The 10422-nt window shown below is 38.6% G+C and overlaps 1 protein-coding gene across 1 annotated transcript; it reads left to right on the forward strand.

The window, feature by feature from the left end:
• Positions 1–221: 221 nt before the first annotated feature.
• Positions 222–7114, forward strand: SEC61G (SEC61 translocon subunit gamma). Its single transcript, NM_001040586.2, is given in 4 exon segments — positions 222–270; positions 1724–1822; positions 3174–3276; positions 6946–7114. Coding segments are annotated over 3 exon segments (207 nt in total). The 5' UTR covers positions 222–270; positions 1724–1728; the 3' UTR covers positions 6956–7114.
• The last annotated feature ends 3308 nt before the right edge of the window (positions 7115–10422 follow it).

The raw sequence follows: 10422 nt of genomic DNA on the forward strand, positions 1-10422 counted from the left end.
GCCCACGCGACAAACGCAACTCCCCATTCCCCACGCAGGCCGCGAAAGGCCTAAGCCAAGTTCTGTGCCGCAGCTGTGCAATCGGTGCGCTTGTTTCCGGAAGTGTAGTCCAGACGAACATCGGACTACGTCTGCGCGCTGACGTATTCCCAAAAGCCCAATGAACGGAGGGGTGGGCTGCTGGTATTTGGGCGTGGTTTCCGGTTCCTGTGGGCGTCTGTGTCGGCTCTTGTGCTACGTGTCTTTGGCTGTTGAGCAGACGTGGAGCAGGTGAGGTTTCGTGTGGCTGGAGCTCGAAGCTACCCTTTGGGCACTAGCGAAGGCAGAGGGCGTGAGGGAGCCCTCCGGCCGCCTGCTGCCTGTCCGCAAGGCGTCGGGGAAAGCTGACTCAGAGCCGCGAGTCTGACGGAGAAGGGCTTCCAGGGCCTCGATCCCTCCGGCCGACTCTTGGCCCGGGCCTAAGCTTTGAGGTCGCCCGTCCTTGGCTACCTCTGTGGGAACGTTTCCACTCGGTTCTGTAGTCAGAGAGGGTCCCTTCGGGGTCGGCTCTGGGGCCGTGGAATGTGTCTTCGAGAGCTCAGTCTTGTGCTGTGACGTGGGAGAGTGAATCTAGAATCTGAATCAGTTCAGGAGGGGTTATTGGATCCCCTTCCCTGACATTCAGTGCAGTGTTTCGGGTGTTAACGCTTTTTTTGTCTAGGAAAAAAAGGTGCTTCGCTTTCATCAAGATGTCTATAAATTTTAACCTCACTGGAGTTGAAGAACAGTTAAATGAAAACATTCTGGGCCTGGCATACCTGGCCTAGAATGTTTATAGAATTCCTGACATACTTTGAGTGTTTCATATATCTTGTTTTAGCAACCCACCCTGGGTAAGAAAACTAGGGCCTAGAGAGGCTACATTTCATAGAAAGGGATTTGTAGAACCACCACCTCCTCTTATGAATGGCCTTAATTCAACTGTCCCTGCCCACTGTTGTGCTAGAAATAAGTGAAGTACAAGTAAGGAGCTGGTTTCATTAGCTGTTACATTAAATACCAGTGACTGTTAAGGATTGGATGACATTCCAGTTGTGTGATAGATTCCGCAGAAGAACCTGTTGATAAAATGTGTAGCCGTTTTCCTTAAAAAGTGTGTCCAAAGCCAAAGATTTAGAATTTAGCCAAATAGCTTCTGAAAATCTGAATCTTGGTTTACCCAGATTTTGTGGTTTTAAAAATTGTATAGATAGAGAACAATCAGATTGAAGTCCACATTTGCCTCTACTCTAGGCTCCTGAAGCATCCCAATCGGCACTCACCGCGCCAGACACTGGTGTCCCGGGAGTTTAAAGTAAAATATAGGAAAATGCTTGGTTGCATCTCAACACTGTTGATTCCTTAACAGGAACAGTGAGAGGACTGCAGGGTGTGTAAGGAGTGGATGTATTGTCCGGTGCTTAGCCTTTAGTAGTGAGTGCCCTTTTATGTTAAGAGCATGCACCTTGATCATTGAGAACAGGGGCAAGACCTGTGTTTTTTTACTGCCTTTGTTTTGGAGATTACAAAAAATAGTGTTGATTTACTCTTGGAGTCTAATTTCTTTTTTTTTTTAATGAGATGAAATCCACCCACTCATATCAGGATGATCTCATTTACATTTTGATATGAGTCGGCAAGTCCTTGAAGCTATAGTAAGTAACACCAGTGATCATCTTTTTTTTCATTTTTGGTTTTTAAACAGACATCATGGATCAGGTAATGCAGTTCGTTGAGCCAAGTCGGCAGTTTGTGAAAGACTCAATTCGGCTGGTTAAAAGATGCACCAAACCTGATAGAAAAGGTAATTGCTTTGGAATGAGAGGAAAAAAATTAATTTTTTGCATTCTCTAAGCCCTTTATTAATGTCTTCCTGTTTAATAATTGTTGTACTTCTTTCATCACTTTAATTGATTTATTTTTGCTTTATTGTTTTTTGGAATTGTCAGTTTTTGCTACATTTTGTGTACTTTGTGCATCCCTTACAGATTTTTCTTTTTTATGTGTTTTCCAGACTTATAAGGTTATTTGTTACAGCCTTATTTTCCATGTTGCCTTTGCCTTGGTCATATGTAATGACTTCTCAGTATCTTTCACATTTCCACTCTGAAAAATCTTTTGAAACTCTTCATGCTATGTCACTCTTCCCCTAAACCTCTCCCAGACAAAAAAGGCCTTATAATGAAATCAACAGCATAGTTGGTACCAACCTAGGAAGTTTCTTATTTATCATAATTGATGTGTTAAAAGATGCACTCAGTTCAGTTCAGTCGCTCAGTCGTGTCCAAATCTTTGCAACCCGGTGAATCGCAGCATGCCGGGCCTCCCCGTCCAAAGATGCGCTAGAATTTGTCTGTCTCTGCTCTTTTTTTGACTGCTGCCTGAGTTAGGACTGGGAATATAATAGACAATGTAATATTACATATTATACTACATATATAGCATAATATATAAAATTATGTACTAGGGAATGGTCCTTGCTCTTGTGGAGCTTAGAATCTTTGAGGGAAGACAATCATAAACAAATAATGACAATTATAATTTTTAGTTACTGCTGTGGTACGTGTTATGTAAGGTAGATAGAGGAAGGTGTACCAGCATGTTTTAGGAGGACTAACCAATCTAACCAAGCAGGGAGAGCTTCCCTGAGAAAGTAGTGTTAAATGGAAACATTACAGGGTCTGAACCTTTACATAAAACTGTGTTTGACCCTATTCAGTTTTTCAAGCCTTGTTTTTTGGCTTCATGATAATATCAAAGACAGTGGGGCTATTATTTATAAAAAATTACATTCTGTGATTTTATAGTTGATGTTTTTATCAATGTTACAAAAGTTTTTAAGACAAATACTGTGTATTCATGTTTCCTTTTTGGTATTCTGGTCATTTGCTAGGAAGATAAATATTTCTCTGTTTATTGATGGATTCACTAGCATGAACATGCACTTCATTTTTATATTTCCTTAAATATTAGGAAAATTAAAAATCTGTCGTATTTTATTTACTATTAATACATCATGTTTTTAAAAAAAAATGCTTTCTTATTATCAGGAGAAGTGTATACCAGTAAGTTTATTTATGTCAGTGCTAATTTTTCCCCCTTTATTTGTGGTGACAGTGCAAAAAGTAATGTAAATTTTGTGTTTCTAAATCCAGAATTCCAGAAGATTGCCATGGCAACAGCAATAGGATTCGCTATAATGGGATTCATTGGCTTTTTTGTGAAATTGATCCATATTCCTATTAATAACATCATTGTGTAAGTAAACTTTTTGAAACAGACACTATCAAGGATAAAATGAAAATGCAGACCATTTGAGTTGACAGTCTGCTATTTGGTTAATATATAGATAATGTTTCTTTGATTTTTTTAATGTTGATAGAATCTACTGCTATTTACTGAGTACCAGATAATTCAAAGTAACTTTATATTTACATAATTTTTAAAGCTACTATGTGAGATACACAGTCATTTTTTAATAAGTAAAATTTTAAAGGATTGAAGAAGCTAGTTAAATGTACTCAGTATGAGATAAAACAGGTATTCAGTGATAGAACCAGTATTCAAATCCAGGTTCTCTTTGTGCAGTACATGAACTTGTCAGCATTAAGGTGCAGAGGAAATATTCCCCATCTGAGGATCACTATAGTAGTAGAGTTCAAACCTAAACCAGGTTACCTATATTCAGATTTTTCTTAGTACTTAATAGCTGTCATAACTTTGGACAACTTAGCTCCTTTGTGTCCCGTGTATTCAATAGGGATAATAGTTCCTGACTAGGGCTATAGAAAAGATAAGTGACTTAAGTCATGTAAAACCTAAAAAACAATTTTCAAACCTAAATGGAAGTTGTGGTTAATGTAATGAGACACTGATACTAATACACTTAAGTATATTAGGAGGAGAAAAGGCTGGAAAACACTGGAATTGCTTTATTCTTTTCTAAATGCTTTTGCTTTTTAGATTCATTAAGCACTCATGAGTTGGGACAGCTTGGGGCAGTGTGCAGTTAGAGCAGGCAGCTTTAGGCAGTTTTGTTGGTGTAAAGACTTAGTACCTGTTGTAGTACTTATTTGCTCTGTGATTTTGTATTTGCTTGGTCTCTGAGCCTTACCTGTCATTTAGATATCTAATCATGAGATAAGCCTTTTAGGCTTATTTTATAAGGTGGAGATGCTTTGTAAACTATAAATCTCTTAAGTACTGGATATTTTACTATGGATGCTTGTGGAAGTTGTCTTTTAAATGACATGTGACTGAATGAGCATGGTCAGGTGGATTTCTTAAGTAGGTTTTCATAGCTGTTATGCAGACTTGCTACAAAGGATCACAGAGAGTTAGACCTGGAAAGGACCAAGTATCTCAGAGCTCCTCCATCAGTTCAGAAATCTCTGCTATATTCCTAGTGAGGAAAGCCATTTTTGGAATTTTGGAATCATGGAGCAAATCCTCAAGTAGAATTAGGAAAGCTGAGCCTCAGTGTCTTTGGTCTACAGCCGCTACCTAATCAGTAAATAGAGTGGGTAGAGTGGAGTCTGTGATGTCAGCTCAGTGCTTCTGCTATGCAGCTTCCTAGTCCATTGTCAGACAGGTGTAACTTACAGAATTATTTCTTAATTGATAATGTAATACTAATATATGACTGTATATTCATGCATATGTGTATACATACGTCTATATTGTAGATATGTGTATATATATGTACTACAGAACCTAGTACAGTATTCTCTTGTGCATACTGAAAGCACTTGAGTAAGTGTCGAATTAAGTGAACGATGTAAGGTTCTTAACCTTTTTCTAATGATCACAATGGTAGTAATAATTGTTAACATTTATTATGCACTTGGTGTGTGCTGAGGACACACAGCTTGGTGTGAGTTGACCTTTTTAACTCTCGTGACAGTTGTGTGAGATTAGCAGTGTTATTGTGCCCATTTTATAGGTGAAGAAACTGAGGCATAGAGAGTAAGTACATTGCATGCCTGTAAGTGGTAGAGCAGCATGTGAAATCCAGTTTCCAGAGCCTCAGTTCTTAGCCACTGTGCAGGCCATTACTCATTCTGAGTCACAGGCCTCGCTTCAGGCTCCAGTTTGCATTTCATTAGCCCTCTTAAAAATCCAGTACCTAGACTCCATTGCCTATTGTGGATATTTTCTTGCTAAGACTCAAGTCTTCAGACAGTTTCTCACAAATAACTACTAAATAAATTTCCTTTATCTTGGGTTTACTTGGTGTGGTTTGTTTTTAGCCTAAGAATGGAACATTACCCTTGTTAAATTACTTTTTGCTAGATTTCCCTTATAGAAGACTTCTGAATTTTGAATCTCTTCAGCATTGTTATTTATCTTAGTTTTATGTTAGAACATCTTTTATTTCATTATATGAGTTGTGGTCTAACGTACCTTTTAGGATGAGGCACTCTCAGTACACCTTTTTGACACTGAGATGTTCCCAACAGGTCTTTGAAACCAGTGTTAAAAATTTTCTTTCTCTTAATTCTAATTTCTACAGCAGGCACAGTATATCTTTTGCAAATCTTACTGCTTAGAGATAGTTGAGCTCTGACTTTTAGGAAGCTGCTGCTAAGTCACTTCAGTCATGTCTGACTCTGTGCGACCCCATAGATGGCAGCCCACAAGGCTCCCCCGTCTCTGGGATTCTCCAGGCAAGAACACTGCAGTGGGTTGCCATTTCCTTCTCCAATGCATGAAAGTGAGAAGTGAAAGTGAAGTTGCTCAGTCGTGTCCGACTCTTAGCGACCCCATGGACTGCAGCCCACCAGGCTCCTCCGTCCATGGGATTTTCCAGGCAAGAGTACTGGAGTGGGTTGCCATTGCCTTCTCCGTTTAGGAAGCTAGTTGCTTAGAAAACTATTCTTCTAGTAACAAAAATGTATCAAAATAAAGAGTTAAAAGTTTATATCTCTAGATAGTTTTTACATTAAAGTGAGGGCCAAAAGAACATTTTGTGAAAAAAGCTATCAGAAAACTTACTCTTTTCATGATATGCCATGACAACTGTAAAACTGAAAGAAATCTTTTTTCCTGTTGAAAGAGCATATAAATCACTGTTAAAATCATTTTGAGATGATAGCAAGTGAAGAATAAACAAACTACTCTCTCATTAGGCTGAGTTATCACTCTGTTTTCCTTATGATTTTTTTTCCTCTTCTGTACAATTATAGCAGTCAGAATTAATATCCACAGGGTTATAAGTTAAAGGATTTATGTAGTTGTGGGCATTTTAATTTAAGCAATACAGTGTAATGAAGTAAGCCCTTAGTACTTTATGTTAAAGTTTAGATGCTGGGCTCTTGTTTTTAGGAGTATTTTTGGGTTGGCCAAATTGTTTGTTCAGGTTTTTCAGTAAGATGTTACAGAAAATCCCAAGTGAACTTTCATCTAGTACTGGAATTATCTTCTTTCCTTAACATTACAGTTTTAAAACATGTATCTGAGTATATTATTTTAATGTTCTTGCTGTTGAAACTTAGACGTTCTTCTATAGGGAAGGCAATTTTTGTTATTAATCCAGGTTTCTGAGTGGTTTGGGTAAGATACAGTGGTTGAGAACCAGTTTGTACATCAAATTGAAAAAGTTCTCAACTAACAGTCCTGTTATATAATTCATATTTTTCATCTTGTTATGAAAGACATTATGCTATGCTGTTAAGCATGTTTTTCAAATGAGGATTCTGAGTTTTAACAGATGAAGCCTGTTCCAACAGCCACATTATCTGTAAGGGCCTTTTCAGTTCCAAGATTTTAAAGTTCAGTTTCTTCTCTTTTGTGCTGTTTTGGAGTAATATAGATGTGGTTCTCAAATAACTGGTTCTGGTTCCATAAAATTAGAGCATATTGAATTTCAAATTTATTATTATTAAAATCTTTAATACTCAAAATTGACCATCTTTCTTTCTTTTACAGTGGTGGCTGAATACCTTTTTAGAAAAGAAGTTTTCATCTTGGGGATTGGTGAACAAGTGAGGATTTGAGAAGCTGATGGAGCAGAAATTTGTCTATGTGTTTTATGTTTTTCTTTCATTTTTTTCTTCCAAGATGTTTTCTATTTGTAAATTAAAATAATTTTAAAATAGACGTCTTCTCTTTTTTCCATCAGAGATACTTATCAGATTTTAGTGGTAAGAAATAATGGGTTCTATTTCCTTCTTCCCTCTTTTCCTTCCTTCACTCCTTCATATTTCAGTTTACAGGAAAAATTAAAAGGCACAGTGGAATATTGCCCTTTCTGAGTTTTCCTGTCTCAGTCTGATCATGCAAATAAAGGATGGTAATGACGGAGAGAGTTTGAAGGTAGGGTAGGAGTTTCGTCTCGAGCACTCACAGTGTACAGAAGTAGTCAGCGCCCCTCTGAAAGTTTCCGTGCCACTTGAAATAGCTTCCTGAAGATCGTGGTTAAAAGCTTCAAGAGCTCCTCTTCAGATAAACCATAATTAGTCACACTGTCCTAAACATTGGAGTTCTGAATATTTTAAAGAATTTACTGATAATTGAATATGAGATGAAAAGGGGTCTTGTCTTCTTTCCCCTTTAAAAAATAGTAATGTAAAATTGAGACAGTTTATTCTCAATTTTCTGTGTAAAACTATTATTGATTTGTTCATTCAGGGTTTAATTATTGAACCTTTATTTCCTGAGTTGTGATTTTTTTCTTTTTTAAAAAATTGTTCAGCGGCACATGTTTGGTAAGTGTCCTCTGAGTCTTTGTGAATAAGGTAGACAGGTGTCTTGACTGGTACTACTGGGCAGGGTTCCTTGGTTTTGAGATCCATGGTTCAGAGAATGAGATACACTTCCATAGTTTCAGAACAGATTTTCTGCCTATTTTTGAAATATTGTTTACTCTTGAATGAATTGCTATCTTTGAGGAAATAAAGCCTTGGCCACCTCTGCTTTTCAGGAGACCATGTAGCCATGTTTGATAGTTGGCTAGTTAGCTAGCTCCTTACAGGCCAGAAGTGTGTATACACTGTGTGTATACATGTGCGTGTGGTTGACGTGTGTATGCAGATGTATGTTTGCATATATGTTTATACAAACATGCATATATTGACTATGTACACATACAGGTTTATGTATATACACATATATTAACTGCTTACCTAGAAATTAATCTGAAATGTATTGGTAAAATGTCAGAATTGCTTCTGGCAAATGTGTATATTTTCTTGTAGGATGAAATGATTTGAACATTAATGTTGTCTTGATGTAAGTTAAAATTATGAGTCTCTATTCATAGTGTGCCGGAGAAAGCAATGGCACCCCACTCCAGTACTCTTGCCTGGAAAATCCCATGGACAGAGGAGCCTGGCAGGCTGCAGTCCATGGGGTCGCTAAGAGTCGGACACGACTGAGCGACTTCACTTTCTCTTTTCACTTTCATGCATTGGAGAAGGAAATGGCAACCCACTCCAGTGTTCTTGCCTGGAGAATCCCAGGGACGGGGGAGCCTGGTGGGCTGCCGTCTCTGGGGTCGCACAGAGTTGGACACGACTGAAGTGACCTAGCATAGCATTCATAGTGTGCATTTGTGCAGCTCATTTTTTTTTATTTTGCTGACTTAACTGGTTCCTGACATACTGGTAGGTAAGACATTACATAAATACTCTGTAAATGTGAAGTGAGCGCTAATCAAGGACTGTGGTGATAGGATAGAATAACTTTCACACTCAACAATTGAATTCTTAAATAGGTAAGAATAAAAACTAGCTTTTTCTTACTAACCACACCCCTGGTATATCTAAGAGCTAGTGCATTTGTGTTGTAAACAGTACTTCTTAAACTTAAGCAAGTTAAGAATCACTTGGAGTTTCTTCCCGCGCTGAAGAGTCTGAGTCAGCAGGTTTGGGAACCTGAGAGTTTGCATTTCTGCCTCCCTGCTGATGCTTTGGTATACAGAACACACTTCCAGTGGTAAGATTTGAAAGCTCTTGATAATTTTCTGGTGTCTTAATAGCTACAGTAAAACATGTTACCACCCTTGTGGCAGTTTTGCCATTTCCATGAAACCCCTTCACCTTACAACCAAGTGTTTGACCACCTAGAGTAAAATCTGCTTTTAACAACAAAAGCCAACAGAAAGGCCCATCAGGGGGAGTCAGTAATAGTCCAGACAGGATGGCAGTCTTGATAGGAGAGGGTAGGAAGTAAAGCCTAGCTCCTATTTCAGCGGCTCTGGCACTGCTGGAAAGCGGCACTTTGTACCAGACTCTGTCCCTCTTGGGACACTTGTGTTCTGCCTGGAAGGAAGCATACTGAATTTCACAGTGCGGGAGGCACCGTCATGTTTTGTGTTTAAAGGGTGCATCTCGTTTTAGAAAGCTCCTGCTCCAGAGGAGTTGAGATCTACCTCAGGTTAACACATGTCATGGTGTTGTGCTCTAGAAAGTCTTGTGGTAGATTTGCCAGGTCCCGTGGATGCAGTTTTGCAAGGCTGTTTTTGTATATAGCATCTCTCACTCCCTTTCCACTACTGTATTAGTGTATATGCCTATCTCTCTCTTTTTTTTTAAGTCAGGCTTGGTTATAATAAACTGTTCTGTAGGCTTTTTTAGACAGCACCTAGAAAAGGCTCTTGAGATAACTCGATTCCACAATTTAGTAAAGTTCATTAAATATCAGATAGTTAATTATAATTTAATCAAAATGGATTTGTATTCTCTTCCCGCCAAATACTGAATTTCTAAATGAACAGTATCACAAATGTTGACTCTGTAGTAGAGACTGGAACATTTATGTAAAATATTATTTCCAAACTATTTCTTCTCAGTTGATCCTCTTAATAACCCTGTGTAATAAGTAATGTGGGTAGTCTTCAAAATATATCCACAATTTAACTACTACTTACCCCTCCACTCCTCACTGCCACTACACCATCCCTCCTGGATGTTTTTGTTTTTTAAGTTTTATTGAGATGTAATTGACATACAGCGCTGGAAGTTTAAGGTACAGCACAATGATTGCCCACAAAGGTCCGTCTAGTCAAGGCTATGGTTTTTCCAGTAGTCATGTATGGATGTGAGAGTTGGACTATAAAGAAAGCTGAGCGCCGAAGAATTGATTCTTTTGAAGTGTGGTGTTGGAGAAGACTCTTGGGAGTCCCTTGGACTGCAAGGAGATCCAACCAGTCCATCCTAAACGAAATGTCCTGAATATTCATTGGAAGGACTGATGTTAAAGCTGAAATTCCAAAACTTTTGGCCACCTGATATGAAGAACTGACTCTTTGGAAAAGACCCTGATGCTGGGAAAGATTGAAGGCAGGAGGAGAAGGGGATGACAGAGAATGAGATGGTTGGATGGCATCACCCACTCAATGGGCATGAGTTTGAGCAAGCTCTGCAAGTTGGTGATGGACAGGGAAGCCTGGTGTGCTGCTGTCCA

The sequence above is a fragment of the Bos taurus genome, chromosome 22, assembly GCF_002263795.3.
Source record: "Bos taurus isolate L1 Dominette 01449 registration number 42190680 breed Hereford chromosome 22, ARS-UCD2.0, whole genome shotgun sequence".
NCBI classification, from domain to species: Eukaryota; Metazoa; Chordata; class Mammalia; order Artiodactyla; family Bovidae; genus Bos; species Bos taurus.